The sequence below is a fragment of the Vombatus ursinus genome, unplaced genomic scaffold (genome assembly GCF_900497805.2).
Source record: "Vombatus ursinus unplaced genomic scaffold, bare-nosed wombat genome assembly UNPS02014794.1, whole genome shotgun sequence".
NCBI lineage: Eukaryota > Metazoa > Chordata > Mammalia > Diprotodontia > Vombatidae > Vombatus > Vombatus ursinus.
In genome coordinates this window covers 28,222,702-28,244,043 of record NW_020954572.1, presented here as the reverse complement: position 1 = coordinate 28,244,043, position 21,342 = coordinate 28,222,702, and the positions used below count along the sequence as shown (strand labels likewise).

General features: G+C 37.8%; 1 protein-coding gene across 2 annotated transcripts in view; it reads right to left on the bottom strand.

Moving 5' to 3' along the window:
• DPH6 (diphthamine biosynthesis 6) overlaps positions 1 to 21,342 on the bottom strand; it is a 464,350-nt gene that overhangs the window by 98,897 nt on the left and 344,111 nt on the right. For both annotated transcript variants that reach the window (XM_027870019.1, XM_027870020.1), the window contains exon 13: positions 18,915 to 19,157. In XM_027870019.1, the coding sequence (XP_027725820.1) occupies positions 18,915 to 19,157 (243 nt within the window). The remainder of the gene's footprint in view (positions 1 to 18,914; positions 19,158 to 21,342) is intronic.

Sequence of the window (21,342 nt, the reverse complement as noted above, 5' to 3'; positions counted from 1 at the left end):
TATACCTCAGTTTCCTCATCTGAGAAGTGAGCCCAATAATATCTGTAGCACCTAACTTACAGGGCCATTGTAAGGTTCAAAGGAGATCATGTACACAAATTCCTAGATAAATGTCAGTATTTTGGTTATTAGAAAATGACATGACCTTTCTGGGACATTTGTAAGGTCCGTTTGGGACCATTTAAAAAAACAAAAACTGTGGTAAGATAGGTACAAATGGGTTGCAACTTACGCAGGAAATGAGTATTTCCATAAATGCAAAATTTTTTTAATAGAAAAGGGAGGGAAAAATCACAAGATCATAGATGTGGAGCTGTAAGAGGACTCAGAGGACATCTAGTCTATCCCATTATTTTTAAGGTCGAGGAGACTGAGGTTCAGAGAAATAGAGTTACTTGCTCAGTGTCACATAAGTACCGTCAATGGCAGGAACTGAAACAAGGTCCTTTGGCAGCTAGGTGGAGCAGTGGATACAGAGCTAGGGCTGGAGTCAGTAAGAACTAAGTACAAATCTGGCCTCTGACACTTGCTAGCTGTGTGACCCTGGGCAAGTCATTTTGCCCTGTTTGCCTCAGTTTCCTCATCTGTCAAATGAACAGGAGAAGGAAATGGGGTTTTCTTGGCAAAGATACTAGAGTGGTTTGCCATTTCCTTCTCCAGCAAGGCAAACAGGGTTAAGCAATTTGCCTAAGGCCACACAGCTAGTATATGTCAAGAGGCGGGATCTGAACTTGGGTATTCCTGACTCCAGGCCCTGTGCTCTATCCACTGAGTCATCTAGTTGCCTCTATTTATGTTGCTCTGATCTCAAAACACTTTAATCTTGAAACCATCTCACTCAGAGGCAGAGGTGAATTAGAGTCAGGAAAGAACTAGGTTTGAATTCTGCCTGAGAGATGTACATCCACAGGCAAGTCATAATTTCTCTGGGCCTTACTTTCTTCATCTGTAAAATGGGAATAACAATACTTGTAGTATCTGCCTTCTAGGATTGTTGGGAGGACAAAATGAGGTAGCATATGAAAATGCTTTGCCACCTTAAAGATATACATATACATATATATTTGTGTGTGGATGCACATATACCTATGTACTTATATATACATATCAGCTATTATTAATAAGTATTGGCATGTGGTTACATATTTAATCTTGTTTTGTTCATTAATTCATCATTATCTTCAACATCATCCTCATTAACAAACATTTTCTATGTGTTAGGCCTTTGAAGGAATATGATTCTTGTCCTCCAAAAATTTACTTTGTTTCTCAAATTAAATTGTAAGCTCTCTGTGGGAAAAGGCCTTATGTTCTATGGCATCTAGTGAAATATTAGGAACAGAGTAGGTGTTTAATGAGCTCTTAATGAGTGAAATAAAAGGCTGACAGAAGTTTTATAACAAGCGTATTTGATGTCACAATAGTTGGCCTTTACTTAGCGCTGTAAGATTTCATTTGATCCTCATAATAATCCTGGCAATGTGGCAAAATAAGTTTTATTACCCTCATTTACAGATGAGGAAATTGAGGTTGGGAGAGTTTAAGTAAATTTCTGACCTTTATAGAGCTAGTCAGTGCAACAGGGTAGGATTTGAACTTGTGTCACACCAGATCTCAAGTCCAGTGCTCTTTTCACTATACCTCACTGTCTTTATATTTAATTAATCTACCTTTTGATCCCTATAAAAATGTGCTAACAGCTAATTTTGGTAGCAAACCACATGGATAGTTTATTCCGAATTCCTGCTTATGTTTTCATGCAATATTAGCATATACCATGATGCAGATGTTTAGGAGAACAAATTATTAAATAAATTTTAATAGATTTTATTGAAATTTGACATATGGTGAGATTTTTCAGAGATGTGGACTCAAACTGACTGAGATCTCCAGTCCAGAAGCATTAAAATAATATTGATCACGTGGATTTCCAAATGTGATCAATCTTGATCAGATTCACTTAATGTGGACCCTGCTGTTCAAGTCCACAACTATGATGTCATTGGTTAAGGTAAAGGGTGGGGGTGAATTGAGATGTGATTAGCAGGGCCGTTACCAGTAAAGGGAAGGTCCTATCTTTGGGCTAATTCTTTCTGTGAAGCAAATTTATGCAAGAAAAAGCCTAATCCTCTTCTTCCCTCAATTCAGTTGAACATTCATTATGCCCCTTCTCTGTGCAAGGTTCTATACTAGCTGCTGACCCAATCTAGATTAAAAACATAGGCAAAAATGGAAGCGTCTCTGCATTCAAGGATGTTACATTTTAGTGGAGGTAGAAGTGGGGGTGGTGGTGGTGGTGGCAGATATACAACATCCTCATGAATAAGGTTAAGAGGGTTGGGGCAAAGGAGAAAGAAAAAAACTGAGAGAAACTGCCTTTATTCAAAACACTGAACAAAGTGTATAGGATCAAAGGCAGATATCCCTGGAGCATCCTACTAGTGACTTCCCCTTTAGGTGATATGGATTCTTTAGTGACTACATTTTGGGTCCCTCCCTATTACTTTCCTGACCCTACTCTCCTCTCCTCTCTCCTGTATATCTCCCACAGACTGGTCCTCAACTCACACATTTTGACCTAACTCCTTGGATCTACCTCATGGATTTCTGGCTTTGAATAGGCCTTGTAACATGGACATTGCTTACTTTGTCATCAGCTAAACAAGGGCAATGGAGGTCCCATCGCTACTCTCATTCTCAGTGGGACAAAGGACCATAATAAGGGTCAAGAAAACACTAACACCTTTACCTCTCATAATCAGTTTAATAAGTCATAAGTTATCATTATGGCTAGAATTGATCCTCTAGCCTTTCCTGACTGGTGCTGGGACAGAACTATGAGAAGGATAAGTGAGGGAGGAAATTGTCATAGAGTTTCCTGTTCTTCCTATCTGGAATCTTAAATAACCATATCTCTGCTCCAAGTGAGTTTTAAAGTATTTAAGATGCCAATGTGGTAAACTGTCCAGGAATAAAGCAAATAACAATGATACAATGAGAAGAGTACAGACTATACCTGGATTTAAAAGACAGATTCTGGCTTCCTGCCTTAATAGCCTGTAGTAGCTTTTGTTTCCTCATCTGTAAAACGAGAGAGCTGGACTCTCTGGTTCCCTTTAGCTCTGACATTCTATGATTCATGGCTAAAATGCTAACCACCCATCCCTGAAATAATCACCTTATTCGATGACACAAAGACAACTGAAGCTTTAATTCACTCATACATATGATCAGAATGGATACATGCTAACTGAATTGCCTGTTAAATGTAGACATTAAATTAATAAAATTGAGGAGCCAGAGTAACTTTAATATCATTATAAATAAATATTTGGAATATTTCCATCTATCAATAATGCCATCTGTCCTATCTGATACAAATGGACTACAACCCATATGGCTGATTTTCCCCCTATTGATTACTCTGATGAATGAGCTAGCAGAACCACTCATAAAATCATCATATTCTATGACACTGTCACTAAAAAGAACTGAAGAAAAGAAAAACACAAGATGATACTTCACTTGAAAGCTGTCAATTCAAATCAGTGAGAGTTTTAACAGTCTAAGTTATAGTTCTCAAAGTGCCAAATTCTGAATTTTATTGTCCTGGTCCTAAATTCTCCTAATACCTTCAAGCAGAAAGGCACTGAGGTGGTGGCAGGGAAGCATATTAGGAAGAATATAAGAAACTAGTATTATATATCATTAGGAATTCATACAACAAATGCATTTCTCTAAATCTTTTTTTCCTTTTAAATGTACATAATTAGCTTACAAATTTCATTTAGCTTAAAAGAGAGACATCAATCACAGCAGAGTGGCTTGAAGCCTGGCCTTGGGAGTCTGGAAGAATTGACTTCAGGTTTTATATCTGATACCTATACTAGTTGTGTGACCATAAGCAAGTCACTTAACCTCTGTGCTCCAGGTCTAGGCCTCTCTACGACTATAAATTTACACATGAATTGCTGATCTGCTTCAGTGGAAGGAGTTTCCATACCAGAAATTTCCAATATAGATGAAATCACAGACTAGGACCTCTACGTGTCTTATGTACTAATTAGTTCAACAAATGCATTTCTATAAATGTTTTTATTTTAGAAACAGATTTTTAGTTTCAAATGTCACTTAGCTTTATAGAGTAACAGTGTATTGGATAGAAATGTGGAATCAGGAAAATCTGGATGCAAATCCCACCCCAGACTCTTATTAGCCAAGTAACCATGGGCAAGGCAAGTCACTTAACCCCTCTGAGCCTCAGGTCACTCTCAAAATATATGTACTAAATTACAGACAGGTTGTGATAGGCCTCAGAGGTGTCAATTCCCATACTGATGAAATCACCCATCCTTATCCATCCTTCCACACTGTGAGGAGACTCAGCTGGGTCTGACTCCTGCTTCAGACATTAGCTGTGTGACCACTGGCAAGTCATTTAACCCTTCAGAAGTCTGTCTTTCAAAGAGGAGAAATGATATTTGTACTAGCTACTCCATGGGGATATGAAGGCAGTGTTTTAAAAACTTTAAAGTGCTATTAAAATGTGAGTTATTACAAGTAGATTCTGGCATATTTAAAGAAATTGGTTGTGTGGTTTCTCTTTGCTTAGAATAAAAAGCATATAGTTTCCAATTCAATCCATTATCAACAGATATTTATTCAGCACTAATATAGGCCACAAAGGCACTATACTAATGTGCTAGGGACATAAACACAGGTAAAAAAAAAGTCCTTGCCCTCAAGGAGCTTACAATCTAATGGAGGAAGACACACGAAATAAAGCTAAAAAGAAGGGAGGGAAGCTTTTAAAATAATTTCTTTGTATCTCTTATAGTTATAGTCTCAAATAATAGCAGAAGAGTATTATAGGAAGATTCCACACTGAAATATCATTCAAAGTAACTAAGTTAATAGTAGCAGTGGCTTGGTATTATAATTTGTCCTATATATATGTGTGATTATAAGGTTTATGAGTTTTAAGGACTGGGGCTTAATTTTGTAGTTCTCCTAGCATCTAGTATGGGGCCGTGCACTTAGTAGGAACTTAATTCTCATTGGATTAATGCATATTGTATAAATCCACTAAGTATGAAACAACTACAATAACCATGAAAAATAATAGATAATTTACAGGAAAAGAAATACTATTAACTGGAAGGCTCAGTGTTTCTAATTTGATTTGGCATTTCTGTATTAGTTCAAGTTGTCAGGTAGGCATTAGTGACTTTGGTTTGTAGACCTGGAAATTACTTTTATGTTTCAGTGTCTGTAATGATGATTAGGACTCATTTTGCCCTATTGAATTTCTGAATGGTACACTAGGATCTGCTTCTCTGAGAAATATTTTCTCTACTGGGACTTTGTCCTGTGGAGGATACAACTGCAGAATAGTGAAGAGACTATATAACAGGTATTATTTGTCTTTTATCATGTAACTACATGAAAAGAATAGGCTTACTTTGAAATATTAAGATGCCACTTTTGAAACTTCCTGTCAGTGAATATTTTTACTTAGGAAGACCGGAGTTCAAATCTTTTCTCAGATACTTCCTGGTTCTATGACTTGAGCATATCACTTAACTCTTCTGTGCCTCAGTTTCCTTATCTGTAAAGTGAGGAAAGTAATAGCATCTACCTCCCAGGGTTATTGTGAGGATCAAATAAGTTAACATACATAAAGGAAGGAAAGAAACAAGCATTTATTAAACACCTCCTATGTGCCAAACTCTTTGCAAATACCTGATTTGAGCCTTACAACAACCCTGAGAGATAGGTGCTATTATTTTCCCCATTATACATTTGAGGAAACTGAGACAGAGAGAAGTTGAGTGACTCACTCAGTCATACAGCTCAAAATCCATGCCTGAGGTTGGATTTGAATTCATGCTGTCCTAACTCCAGGCCAAGTGCTCTATCCTTTGCATCACCTAACTGCTTAGTAGTGGCTGAGAAGGGATATTTTGGTTGGGAAAATTAAGGAGATGGTGAGTAGACTAATATACCTTTTCAAGGAACAAGTACAGGGCTAATATGATCATGATTCTAGAACTGATTCGGGGTAGTACGGCAGATGGGGAGGAGATGGCTAGGCAGTGAAGGATGTATGGCTCTAAGTCTAGATGTAGTTGGCAACCAAGATTAAGTACCAATCAGGACAATGCAGCCCCTGAATGGGCATACAGGGGCAGAGCTGAAAGGATTAAGTCCTCCCGCTGGCTTCTGGGCAGGACTAGGCTTGGAGTCAGAAGACTTGGGTTTGTGGTCCAGCTTCTCTAATTGTGTGATCATGAACAAATCATGTAACCTCTGGGAGCTTATGAATGTGAGCTTTAGAATGTGAATTCCTTGAGGGCTGGGTCCATATTTTTGCCTTTCTTTGTGTCCCTAGCATTTAGCACAGTTCCTGGCACTTGATAAGGGCTTAATAAATGCTTATAGACTGACTGACTTTTCTGCAAACTTGGGATACTTCTGCTTGTACAACTTACCTCATAGGACTGTTGCAAGGAAAGCTCTTTAAGGCATCATAAACATGTGAACTACTATTACAGAGAAAATGGAGTATCAAGAAGTTATACATATATCACCCCAGAGGCAAAAAATGATTCATCTTCAACATCAGGTCATTAGGATCAGATTTTCTGTAAACATCGGAGTCATACATGGTTCACTGAAGCTTTAACTCAAAATTTCTTTTTCTTATAAATGGAAGGAGAGTGGTTCTACAGCAATGCTACCAATGCTGGAAGTCGTGGGGGCCAGGCTCTCTCTCAGGGATGCAATTTAAATCTAATGCCATTTTCTAATTTAAGAGAGACATTCTCAGTTGAATGGGGTTAGGAAAAGAAGCAAATGGAAAAGCTAGGACTGCTGGAGGGAGAGCTTTGCAAGTTCCTTGCTGCCAGTAAGTCAAGAGATAGAAAGATCTGTTTATGCTGAGTTGGATGTATATAAAATAAGGTTCTTCCAAACCATGGTGTCTGGAAGCACGTCTCTGGTGCTTTGGCTCAATCAAAGAAAGCACTCAATGAAAATTACGGAAACATATGTTATTGGGACATATTTCTACTTTTTGAACTAACAATTACTGCTGATGCTCTTCACTTTTTTTTAATTTTATTACCATGATTCTTGTTCTTGGTGCTATTTTCTTTTGCACAACATGCTGTCATGTGTGGTGAATCCAAGCACTGAAGTTTGCTGTAGTCTTCCCTCTAAGACTGCCAGGGAAGAAGAGCGCTGTAAATGCAATATGTTCAATCTTGGCTGGGTGGGAGGATCTTATGTTTTAGTCTAGTTGGTCCTATCAGCAACTGAATGCTTGTCAATGAGACTGTGTGCACAGCTTCCACTCTAAGAAGAAGAGTAACAGGGAAAAACGGGTTAAGAGATGGAAGTGAATGGGCAAAATGAAAACCTGGGAGGCTCTTAGTAAAGCCTATGGAATACTTCAATCCTTGGAAGGATTGTTGATTTCAGTGGTGAGGGAACTGATGCTCACAGCAATCTAACCATGCCTTATTAGATGGCTTAATGAGCAACTGTCAGCCGGTGGCCCACCTTCCAGTGATTGCCCTCTCCAAACTTAGTTCATAGGATCACAGAGCAAGTGCTAGAAGGATCTCAGAGCCAACCTCTTCATTTTAGATATGAGGAAACTGGGGTGCCTCCATTTTGACACTCTACTTCATTAGCTACTGTTCTGGTTTTCCTTCTATCTGTCTTGATGGCTCCATCTTATCCAGTTTTGTTGATTAATAATTCCCCTCTGACCCCCTAAAGTCTGGATGTCCTCAAGGCCTTGTTAATGCTCTCTCATTGTATCTCTTTATAAGCTCTCCTTTGGTGATCTTATCTACTCCCAGAACTTCAACTATTACCTAATGCCATTGACTCCTAAATCTATACATCCAGGCCCAACCTCTCTACAAGTTCCTCATCTTCATTTACTTTCTGGACATCTCCACCCAGGTTAAATTCAATATATCCAAAACTGAACTCATACTCTTTTTCCTTAAATTTGTCCTCATTACAACTTCCCATTTCAGTTGATGACACCACCATTCTTGGCCACCTAAGCCAGAAAATTTTCTTGGATGTTCCCCTTGTTTTCACCTGCATCTCTGATTTTCAATTAGTTGCCATGTCTTGTTGATTTTTACTGACAGTGTTTCTTCTCTTCATTCACACTCTCATAACCTAGTACAGATTCTCATTACTTCTTGTTTGGTCCACTGTAGCATCCTATAAACTGCCTATAATCTCTCCTCTCTTTAATCCATTCTTTATCTAACTGTGAAGATAATCTTCCTAAAGCATAGTTATGACATTATTTTCCTGCCCAAAAACCTTCAGCGACTCTTTATTGCTTCCTGAATAAGTGAGACTGCTTTAGCCTGACACTGACAGCCTTAAAAGACTCCAAAATACCTTTCCAGTCATATTTTACACTGCTCCCCTTTGTGCCCTTTAGGTCCTAGCAAAACTGGACTAGTTCTAAATTCTTGTGTAGTACAAGTCCACCTTCTGCAAAGATGGTGAAGTCCTTAACAGAAATTTTTTAAAAAATTAGAAAAAAGGGGTAGGTTTGAGAGGAAAGATAATGAATTATTTTTGTGCCTGTTAAATTTGAGATGCCTATGGCACATCGAGTTGGCAATGTCCAATAGATAAATGGTAATGTGGGAAAAGAACTAAGAATAGGGGCTAGGGTTGGATCTAGGAGTCATATGCATAGAGAGGATAAGTGAACCCATGGGAATGAAGAGTTCACCAAAAAAAGAGAGTGTAGAGAAAGAAGAGAAATGGCAGAATTTTGTGGTGATTTACTCATAGTTAAAGGGCAGGTCATGAATGATCCAGCAAAGGAAACTAAGAAGAAATGGCAAGACAAGTAGAAGGAAACAAAAAAAAGGAATATGGAGGCCAAAGTTCAACCTAAAACCTTAACAACAAATTCCCATAAGACAGAAAAGAAAGAACACTGGCTCTGGAATAAGACCACCTGGGCTCAAATTCATCGTCTGATGATTACAATCTGTATAGCCTTGAGGAAGTCACTTAATCCACCCAGTCCTCAATTTCATCATCTGAAAAATAAGGGGTTGAACTAAGTGGTGTTTGAGATCTTTTCCAGCTCCTTATCTATGATCTATTTACATCATTCATAATAAGTTATCATTCATCAAAATCTGAATGACCTCAAATGAGGGAGAAGCCACTCTTCCCAAAGGCAGCCCATTCCGTTATGGATAGTTCTAAATGTTTGCAAGTTTTGCCTTGAGTTACACCTACATTTGCTCTTTTCCAGCTTTTATTAATTTTTTCCATTTCTACTTCTGGGGCCAAGCAAAATGAATCTAATCATCATCCTAAGGGCCCCTTCAAATTCTTGAAGATTACCATCATGTCCCTAATCATTTTTCTCTTCTCCATGGTGAACGACCTTAGAATATTCAACTGATTCTTACATGACATGTCTTTGTAGCCTTTGACCCTTCCAGTTGCCCTTCTCTGAACATTTCAGCTCATCAATGTTTTCTAAGTTGTTCTAATTTTAACTGCATTGATTTTCTTTGTGTAGAAACTTCTCAATTTTATGTAACAGAAATTGTCCATTTTATTTTCTGTGATCCTCATTATCCCTTATTTGGTTATGAACTCTTATCTCCCCCATCCATTGTTATAAAATGCATTTCCTACTTTGTTCTGATTTATTCATGATGTAACCTTTTATATCTATATCATGTTTCCATTTCGAGCTTCTTGTGGTCTATTCTGTGAGATACTGATCTAAAGTAATTTTTGCTAGACTCCTTTGCAGTTCTCCCAGTATTTTTTTTAAGTTTATTTATTTTTAGTTTTCAACATTCACTTTCACAAGATTTCGAGTTCCAAATTTTCTCCCCATCTCTTGCCTCCCCCCACCCCAAGATGGCATGCATTCTGAATACCCCTTCCCCTAATCTGCCCTCCCTTCCATCTCTCCCCTCCCTTGTCTTATCCCCTTTCCCTTCTATTTTCTTGTAGGGCAGGATAGATTTCCATACCTCATTTCCTGTATTTCTTATTTCCCAGTTGCATGTGAAAACAATTTTTTTTAAACATGTGTTTTTAAAACTTTGGGTTTCAAATTTTCTCTCTTCCTCCTTCCCCACATACCCTCATTGAAAAGGCAAGCAACTCGATACAGGTTACACATGTGTCGTTATGCAAAACACTTCCATATAGTCACACTGTGAAAAACTAACTATATTTCCCTTAATCCTATCCCGTCCCCCTTTTATTCTATTCTGTTTTCACCCTGTCCCTCCTCAGAAGTGTCTGTTTATGATTACCCCCTCCCCCAATTTGCCCTCCCCTCTATCATCCCCCTGCTCTCTTGTCCCCTTTCCCCCTTATTTTCCTGTAGGGTAAGATAGATTTCCATACCCAATTGAGTATGTATGTCATTCCCTCCTTAAGCCAAATCTAATGAGAATAAGATTCACTCATTCCCTCTCACCTTCCCCCACTTCCCCTCCACTGTAAAAGCTTTTTCTTGTCTGTTTCATGTGAGATAATTTACCACATTCTACCGCTCCCTTTCTCCTTTTCTCAGTATAATCCTCTCTCACCCCTTAATTTTAGTCTCCAGATATTACCCCTTCATCTTCAACTCACCCTGTGTCCTCTATTTGTTTATCTATCTATCTCTTTCTATATATACACATACATATAATTTTTTCCCTTCCAACTACCCTAATACTGACAAAGGTCTCATGAGTTACAAATATCATCTTTCCATGCAGGAATGTAAACAGTTCAACCTTAATAAGACTCTTATGATTTCTCTTTCCTGTTTACCTTTTCATGATTCTCTTGGGTATTGTATTTGAAAGTCAAATTTTCTATTCAGCTCTGGTCTTTTCATCAAGAATGCTTGAAAGTCCTCTATTTTACTGAATGTCCATTTTCCCCCCTGAAGGATTATACTCAGTTTTGCTGGGTAGGTGATTCTTGGTTGCAATCCTGTCTCCTTTGCCCTCCAGAATATTCCATGCCCTCCAGTCCCTTAATGTAAAAGCTGCTAAATCTTGTGCCATCCGGATTGTGTTTCCACAGTACTTGAATTGTTTCTTTTTGGCTACTTGCAATATTTTCTCCTTGACTTGGGAACTCTGGAATTTGGCTACAATATTCCTAAGAGTTTTTCTTTAGGACTCTCTTTCAGAAAGTGATCTGTGGATTCTTTCAATTTCTATTTTGCCCTCTAGTTCTAAAATACCAGGGCAGTTTTCCCTGATAATTTCTTGAAAAATGATGTCTAGGCTCTTTTTTTGATCATGGCTTAGTCCAATAATTTTTAAATTCTCTCTCCTGGATCAATTTTCCAGGTCAGTTGTTTTTCCAATGAGATATTTCACATTGTTTTCTATTTTTTCATTCTTTTGGATTTATTTTATGATGTCTTGATTTCTCATAAAGTCACTAGCTGCCAATTGCTCCATTCTAATTTTTAAGGAAGTATTTTCTTCAGTAAGTTTTTGGACTTCCTTTTCCATTTGACCAATTTTGCTTTTTAGGGCATTCTTCTCCTCATTGGCTTTTTGGCCCTCTTTTGCCATTTGGGTTAGGCTATTTTTCAAGTATTGAAAAATAGTATTTTTGGGGGGGGTCTCAAGCTGTTGACTTGTTTTTCATGATTTTCTTGCATCACTCTCATTTTTCTTCCCAGTTTTTCCTCTACTTCTCTTACTTGTTTCTCAAAATCCTTTTTGAGGTCTTAAGGCCTCAAATGGCCTGAGACTGATTCATATTTTTCTTGGAGGCTTTGGATGTAGGAGCTTTGACTTGGTTGTCTTCTTCTGGGTGTATGTTTGTTACCAAGAAAGATTCTCTGGTCTGCCTTTTTTTGCGCCTTTGTTTGCTCATGATCCCAGCCAATTACTTGAGTTTAAACTCTTTGTTAAGGTAGGGGTCTGCTTCCAGTGTGGAGAATGTACTGTCCCAAGTTTCATGGGTTTTGTGCAGATGTTTTCAGAGATACATCTAGGGACCTGTAAATTTTCAGTTCTTCTAAGGTGGTATGATAAGGGGCAAGGTGTTTACTCCTTTCCTGGCCTGTGCTCTGGTCTATGAGTGAACACAAGCACTCTTTTCTACCTTGGAACTGTGAGGAGGATGTCCTCTCCACTACCACTATAAGCTCCAGCACACCAGTGCTCCTCCTCGCCCCAGGACCGCCACCCAAAACCATGACCCAGATCCAAGCATGGGCAAAGCAAAAGAATCCTGCACCAGCAGAGAGATCCCTGCAATCCCCCTCTGATCAGCCATTTGATTCCCCCTTAGTCTGTAGTCTGGAAGCTCTGGAAGCAGCTGCCAACCCAGGGCCATGTGCGGGGACTGGGGCTGGCATGGAACTTCTCTTTCACCCGCAGTCACAGACTTTTCCTACTGACCTTCTAAATTGTCTTTGGCATTCATGGGTTGAGAAGTCTAGAAACCGTCACAGTTGCCCATGATTCAGCCCTCTGAGGCCTATTTTGTCTGCGTGCCCATGCTGAACTGCGCTCCTCTCCCTGCCCAGTGTAATATACCTTTCTGATCAACCATCCAGGCTGTCTTAGGTTGGAAATTTGTTTCACTCTGGTCTTTTTGTGGGTTCTGCTGCTTTAGAATTTGTTTAAAGCCATTTTTTACAGGAATTTGGAGGGGTTTGGGGGAGAGCTCAAGCAAGTCACTGCCATCTTGGCTCCACCTCCTCTCCCAGTACTTTTTGTCAAATAATTAATCTTTATCCCAGTAGTTATTGTCTTTGGGTTTATTGGAACACAAGGCTACTACGTTAGCTTCCTTCTGGAGGTTGTGTACTTTATCTGTTCCATGGATCAATTTTTCTATCTTTTTTTTTGTTGCTGTTGTTTTTTTGTTTTTGTTTTTAGGTAATTGGGGTTAAGTGACTTGCCCAGGGTCACACAGTTAGGATCAAGTGTCTGGTCTGAGGCTGGAATTGAACTCAGTTCCTCCTGGCTCCAGGGCTGGTGTGCTATCCACTACACTACCTAGCTGTCCCAACTTTTCTATCTTTTTAAGCAGTATAAAATAGTATTGATGATTACTGCTATAAGTTATAGTTTGGGTTCTGGTATCACTAAACTTCCCCTCTTACCTTTCCCCCATTAATTTCCTTAGAGATTCTTGTTCCTCCAGATAAATGCTGTATTTTTTTTTTCCTCTAGGTCTATAAAGTAATCTTTGGTAGTTATATTTATGATTTATGTAGTACTGAATAAGTAAATTAATTAGGAAATATTGTCATTTTATATAGACTAACCATGAAGAATTGATATCTTTCCAGTTATTTAGGCCAGTCTTTTATTTTTCTGAGGAAGGTTTTATAGTTATATTCATCTGGTTCTTGTGTATATCTTGGTAGTTGAATATTTTATACATTTTGTACACTATACATTTCAGTCATTTTTTCAGTTGTGTCCAACTCTTTGTGACCCCATTTGGAGTTTTCTTGGCAAAGATACTGGAGTAATTTGCCATTTCCTGCTCTAGCTCATTTTACAGATGAAGAAACTGAGGCAAACAGAACAAAGTGACTTGCCCAGGGTCACACAACTAGTAAGTGTCTGAGGCCAGATTTTGAATCTTCCTAACTCTAGGCCCAGCACTCTCTCTACTGTGCCACCTAGTTGCCCATATATTTTATAGTTATTTAGGTTAAGATTTCTTGATATCTTCCCATTGGGTTTGGTTGGTATACAGAAAAAGCTGGTTGCTGTGGAATTATTTTCTTCTTCTGGCCTGGGCCCTTGGGTGATTCTGGATGTATAATACTTCTTTATATTTCCAGCCTTAGTGCCTGAATAGAAAAAAGCCAGGCCTTTCTTCCACCTGATCTTTTGGGAGAAATGGTTGGGCCTTGTTTGATCCTGATATTAATTACTTGGGCTTCTACTGCTGGCTTCCACTTCTGGTGTATCTGCCCGCAGAATGCTGGCAGGCTTCAGGACTCTTTGGATCATAAGGCTGAAGGTGCTGCATCTTCAGGTCTGCTGACTTCAGGACTTCAGGAGCCCTTGTTTGGATGTTGCTGTCCTAGTTTGGGTATGTCTGGCTCCCAACTCAAGTTTGTTGTCATCACTTAGTGGAGTGTGATCCCTGCTACACTAGATCTTCCTTGTATAGACCCTCCTATCTTGTTGCTTCCTGGTACAGAAAGCTGTAGACTTTATGCATTCCTGTAGTAATTCTGGCCCATTCTGGGCAGTTTGTTTTACCTTTAACCAGGATGGCTTTTCTGGCTGGGTCTCTTTCCTATTGCATATGAGTTTTTGGTTGACTTTATGGACAGTCCTGGACTAGATGAGAACACTTATTGTAGCAATCCTGGGCTAGATGAGAACACTTATTACAGTTTTTTTTTCAGATTTATTTTTTATATAGATTTTTATTGATATCTTTTTATATTTCCTACATTTCCCCCATCTCCCTTCCCCCCCCCAGAGTTTCATCCCCCTTAAACAAATAATTTTTTTAAAACAAGAGAAAAGAAAGGAAGAGAAAAAAATCAGCAAAACTGATCAATACATTTAAAAAAAATCTGTTTTGTGCAACATTCCACATCTGCAGACCTCTAGCTCCCTCCCCTTACTTCACTTCTCCCCCTTCCCCGGCCAAGTCTTCCCCTCTCCTTCCTCTAACCATTGTAAAGGAGTGATGGGAGGTATATTCTCATATATCTTCTTTAGGACCAAATTTATTCTTTGTAAATTTACAACATTCAATTTTGATTATATTGTGGTTGTTCCTTCCACTTAGATGAATGTAGTCATTGTGTATATTGTTTCCTTGGCTCTACTTACTTCATTTTGTATCAGTTCACATGGCTTTCTATGCTTCTCTATTTGTCCTATTTGTCATTTCTTATACTATAGTAATATTCTATTCCAAATGCCACAATTTGTTGGGCCATTCCCCTATCAATGGGTGTCTATATTGTTTCCAGTCTTTGGCTACCACAAAAAATGCTGCTATAAATATTTTGGTGCATATGGAGCCTTTCTTTTTTGTCAATGACCTATTTGGGATATATACCTAGCAGTGGAATCTCGGTCATGGTTATGGACATTTTAGCTACTTTATTTGAATAATTCCAAATTGCTTACCAGTGTAATTGCATTAATTTATAGTTCTAGTAATGATGCACTACTGGTCTTTCTTACCACAACCCTTTCAACATTGACTTATTCTCTTCTTTTGTCAACTTTGCCAATTTGCTGAGAGTTAGGTGAAACCTCAGGGTTGTTTTGACTTGAATTTCATTTCCAGTTATTATGAGTGATTTGGAGCATTCTTTTATATGGTTGTCCATAGTTTTCAATTACTATTTTGAAACTGTCTGTTCACAACCTTTAACCATTTATTTGACCATTTATCTATTGGGGAATGAAAATTAGAGAGAAAAACATAGGAAATTGAGAATAAAAATTGATAGGCTAAACTAATAGTTTTTTTTTCCCCTAAAGACTAACCATATGGATAAACTATTAAGCTAATATGATCAAAAATAAAGAGGAAAATCAAATTATGAGGATATAATAATATGATTTCAAAACAGAGAAGAAATAAAAATAATTAATAAAATAATCACCCAAAGTATTAGACATGACAATGGTAACATAACTAGAAAATAATTCATAATTCACTAAGTTGGATTAATTTCAGGGATCCAAAGATTGTTCAACATTAGGAAAACGATGATAATAAAAACCATGTTTATTTTAATTATTTTAATTTTGACAAAATATAGCACTCATTTATGCCAAAACTATAAAAAGCTGAAGCACTGAAGGGAACTTCTTTAATATGATCAAAGGCAAATAATTAAAACCATGAGCTAGCATTTCTTGCAGTGGAAAAACACTAAATATGTTCTTATACAAATGAGGTAAAGCAAGGATGATTCCTCTCCCCACTTTCATCGGACACAATTATGGAAATAGTTATGGCAATCAGACAAATATAATAGATATAAACACTGGCAAAATAAAGACAAATTTATCTTTACTTGAAGATAACATGTTAATGCTTGGACACACTTCGGGAGATAGCGGAGCATAGAATGGCCTGGTGTGCTACGGTCCACAGGGTCACAGAGAGTTGAACATGATTAAACAAATGAACAAAAACAACATGCTAACATCTGAAAAAGCCCCAGAAGATCAGTAAAGAAAGTAATTGAGATGATTAATAGCTAACATTGGAGAGGGGAATTGGGAAAAGCATAGAGCTCACTTAGTAGAGAAACTAGACAAGGTAGAAGAACAAATGAATGAGAAAATTTAGGGGCAGTTAGGATATTAGAGAGAATACTGCTGAAATGGATGACCTAGGGTTAAGGATGGGTGTCCAGGCAATTGAGAGCAGAAAGAGATTGATGTACTGGGCATATAGGGAAAGCATGAAGTGGTCTCAACAGGTTCAGGAGGAGTGAGAGTATAGTGTAGGGCTAAATAGGTGACTGTGGTCAGAAAGGAAAACTTCAAAATTCATGGTCTTGGAAATGGAATTGTTTTAAATAACGCAGTTCAAAATATGCACAAATAAACTTTTGGAGGACAATCTATTTTTAAGTGGTTTATGTATAAGACCTAATCTCTGCTTTCAATGTTTAGACTAAACAAAATTATGAAGCAGGAAACAATAATTTGAGAAGAGCTGGGCACTTCTAGAAGACAAAGCTGACTATGTCTGTTCCCTCCTCAAGAAGATTCAGTGGGTACCTTTTAACTCTAATATAAAATATAAACTCTTCTTTTTTTTTTTAAAAGCATGTTAAAAACCTTCATTATCTCACTCTATCATAAGTTTTCTGATGAATTCTTTGCCACTTTGATCTACTGTTCCTCATATACAATATTCTATCTCCATGCTATAGGATGCAAGCACAGGATTTATTCATAGAATCAAAGAATCATAAGTTTAGGGCCTGGAAAGGACCTTAGAGGCTATAGAGGCCAAATCCCTCATTTTAGAGATGAGGAGGCTCAGAGAGATTAAATGATCTGCCCAGGATCATACAGCTATAGATATCTGAGGCAGGATTCCAACCCAGGTATTCCCAACTGTATGCTCACTGCTCCATCCATTGCACTGATTCAGAGCAAAATAATCAGAAATACGAGAAAAATATACACAACTTATTGTTGTACAATTGTTTCACTTGTGCCTGACTCTTCGTGACTCCATTTGGGGTTTTCTTGGCAAAGATACTAGAGTAATTTGCCATTTCCTTCTCCAGCTCATTTGACAGATGGGGAAATGGAGGCAAACAAAGTTAAGTGACTTGCCCAGGATCACACAGGTAATAAGTGTCTGAGGCCTGATTTGAACTCAGGTTTTCCTGACTTCAGACTCCACACTCTATCCACTCCATCTCTTAGCAGCCCTATACACAACTACAATAATGTAAATTAAAAGATCATAAAAGAGAAGACAAATTCTGAAGAAGTATAAAACTAGTGAAGGTCTCAGAGCAGGCAATGAAGTATATCTTTGCTATCGTGGCACAGAGGCCGGGGATTATTAGGACAAAATATTGTATACACTGTTAGATGTGATAACTGTTTTTGTTTAATTGTTCTTCTTTGTCACAAGGGAGGGTCAATCTGGTTGTTTGTCTGAAATAACTGTGATATAAAGGCAAAAAGCATTAATAAAATGGATTTAATTAAGCTTTTCAATGTTTCAATATTCCATTTAAATTTAACTTGAGAATTCTAGTAATTCTTTACGTTTTTGAAATTTAAAAAAAAAATCTGGGTAAGTTTTATTTATAGCAAACCTCTCTCTTCCTTCAGTACCAAGACCCAGTTCAACCGGTCCAAAAACCAGTTCTGCTAGCTGGGTGGATCTCTCCTTCCTCTTATTTTCCTAGATGATTATGCCTTTATCTCTACTTTGTCCTCAGCACATTCTACTTTGTATCATAGCTACTTGAGGGTAGGGACTATAGTATTTTTCATCTCTGTAATCCCTTCACCTAAAATAGTAGATTGCAAATAGTAGATATTTAACAAATGTTTGTTGGATTTAATTGAATTGTTGGTTGGACCTTATGGAGTTTGCACTCCAGTGACACAGCCTTTGAAAACATAGGACTACCATGACAGGCTGTCTTGTCATAGTAGAATTTTCATGAAGGTTGAGGAATTCCAGGTGAAAAAAATATTTTACTTTCTATAAACTCTAAATTCTATACACCACTTTAGGAAAGAGCAGGTTCCTATATCTTACTCCATAGGTGAAAGCCCCATTAATTTGTCTGAGTAATATCAGTGATGGAATAACTCAAATTCAGTATAATTGAGAAAATCACACTAATACCTACGGTTAACCTCAGTTGCTAAAACATGGGATCGATATATAGATTTTAAAGCTGATGAATGAAATTCAAATAGATTTTTCCTGTTTTTTGTTTCCTGAGAAAAATCTCCAAAGAGAGGAAGTAAAATGAATCCATTCCTCTAAAAAAGTATTAAAAAGATAACCCTCCCTTCACCCTTTGCACCCTGGAAAGCATACAGTGTGACACATGGGCAGAAGTGTTTTTAAACAGAGTTATTATTTAAAAGAAATTCCAAGAGGCATTAGCTGCTTTTTAAATTCTTAACTTATTGCTTTTGGGAATTAACATAAAGTTAGTGATGAATATAACTTTCTATTAAGCAATTTTCTTCCTCAATTGTGCACAGCCACTTACAAGGCAGAACATAACAGCTCAATCAAGCCTCATTATGCCAGATTTAGTTCAAGCCCTTCTGAAGTACACTGAGAAAGACTTAATATTGCCTAGAGAAAATCTTTTCATAAATTGCTCTTTTGCAAACTAGAAAGAAAATGAATATTATGGGTACCTTTTCATGTGTTCTCAAATTCTTTTGCCACGTGGCAAGAGCAGCTGGAATGTACTTGCTGCTGGTTACATAACAATGTGCCAGTAGAACATGGTGGAGTGTAGTTTCTTGGCTCATTGCTTTAAGAATTTTCAGGGTGTGCCTTAGGGATACAGAAGCTTCAGTCCAGACTCCGCCACCCACAAGCTTCATGGTGCAAGGTACCAAGGCAATCTGTCCAGCAATGTATAGGACTTCTCCAACCTAGAACAGAAAAAAAGGAGGATAAAATATGTAGCAAAAAAAAAAAAAAAAAGATTTCTATTCTTATTCAGGTGATTCCATGATCTTTACTGAATTATGACTTTGTCCTAAAAGGAATGAGTCCGCATCAGCTTGTTCCTGGCAAAAACCACAGTTCAATGGAATAGTCAACCACTTCAATTTGTGTTACTGGATGCATTTAACAGGGGTTAGTTAGACATGAAGATTCAAGCTGAAAGAACCTATGATTAAATGACATATTTTTTAAACAGTGTAACAATAGGTGTCTGTATTGGATGCTGTGCATTGATAAGGAGGGGTAATGGGTATACTAGAAAGAGTGCTGGATTTGCAGTCTGAGGACCTGGACCTGAATGCAAGTTCTGCTGTTCACTATCAGTGTGACCCTGGACGAGTCACTTTTTAGGCCTCAGTTTTTACCTCTATAAAATGAGAGTGTTGGAGTACATAATTTCTAAAGTATCGTCTATCTCTTAAATCCTATGAAAGAAGTGTGACTGGCTTTGGTGCCAGAGGACTTGAGTTCAAATCCTGCATCCAATGTTTGCTACCCATGTGACTTTGGCCAAATGATTTCACCTCCTGAGGGATCGGATCTGTCATCTGTATGATGAAGAAGTTGGATGAGATGGTCCCTGAGGTGTCTTCCAGGTCTGGATTTATGATCCTGTGAACTTCACTACACCATTTTTTTTTTAAACTCTATAGAATCATTTGGTGTAAGGAGGCATTACTTTGAATTTCATTTAAAGGCTTTTGGTGATGGGAATGACAAAATTTTTTTTTTAGTAAGGTGGTTTCATGGGGCAAATCCTAAAGAAGGCTACAGTGTATTTTTATTAAATTTTAAATAGAAGCTCTTATTCTTGATCAATGTGAGGCACAGGAAATAGGAATGTTTGGTTTTTATTCCTGCTACGTTACATTTTTCACTTGTGCATTACATTAGGAAGAAATTTTGCAAGCCATTTACTTTTGCTGTTGTTGTTTCAACATCTTCTAGATCATGCTTTTAAAAATAAACACATGGAGGAAGCTAGGGGGCACAGTGGATTGAGAACCAGTCCTGGAGTAATGAGGAACTGAGTTCAAATACAGCCTCAGGCACTTAGTAGCTGTGTGACCCTGGGTAAGTCATTTAACCCCAAATACCTCCCCCCATCAAATAAATACATAAAAACAAACACAAGATAGTTAAATAAGTGAAGCATTTGACTCTTTTCTATTTTACTTCAAAAAAATATGTGTGGTAGAGCACTGGATAGTTCACATAACCGGAAGACTAAAGATGCAAGTTGTTTAATATAGAGGATTGTCCAAAAAAATAGTAAAGACTTTTCTCACTTATAGGGTCAATGTACCAAATCTTTAACCTTTAAGAGAGGATTTATAGAACTTTTATCAGACTCAAATGTTTGCTGAATTGAACTAAAGATTTCTCTGAATTAGAGCTCAGTGAAAAGAAATCTCCATCCTGGAAGACAAGGCAATCAAACCATGTGACAGTCCCATATGCAACTCCAAATCTGTCCTCATCACTGTCTGTAGAGCTCACAAAAGAGTCACACATGTAGCTATTGGAAGAATATCTTACACAATTTGGCATACAAGTTCTAAGATTAGCAGCTGAAGAGGGGGAGGAAGAGGAGAGGAACATAATAGATGAACTGACACCCATCCACTATCTTTTAAAATTATTTGGAATGTTAAAAATATTGTTTTGATTAATCTATATATACCCTCAAATTTGAAAGAGAAATGTAAAGCATGTTGTGGTTGAAAGAACAAATGGTTTTTTAAAACTACTATGAAATATATGTCACTGAACAAGGGAGTCCAGCCAGCTTCCAAGTGGCATGTTGACATGATGAGAAGCAAATCCAGGATGCTGTGAATCAAAGAGGAATGGGTCTATTTTTAAAGAGGCTTGTGTTTCCCACCCCCTATGCCAAGTGCAACCTTCTGGAGAAGCCTGGCCTCCAAAATAGGTAAGTGTCTAAATGTTCCAGGAGCTATCTCCCCAACATTATCTACCTCCTCCCCTGAAAGGCCTTTGGCTCTACATGTATCACCCATGTTAATTATGAGACAAACAAGAGCTGTTCAACCAAGTCACTTCCCCTATTCTTGAACAGATTGTTTGAGACATAATATGAATACTAAT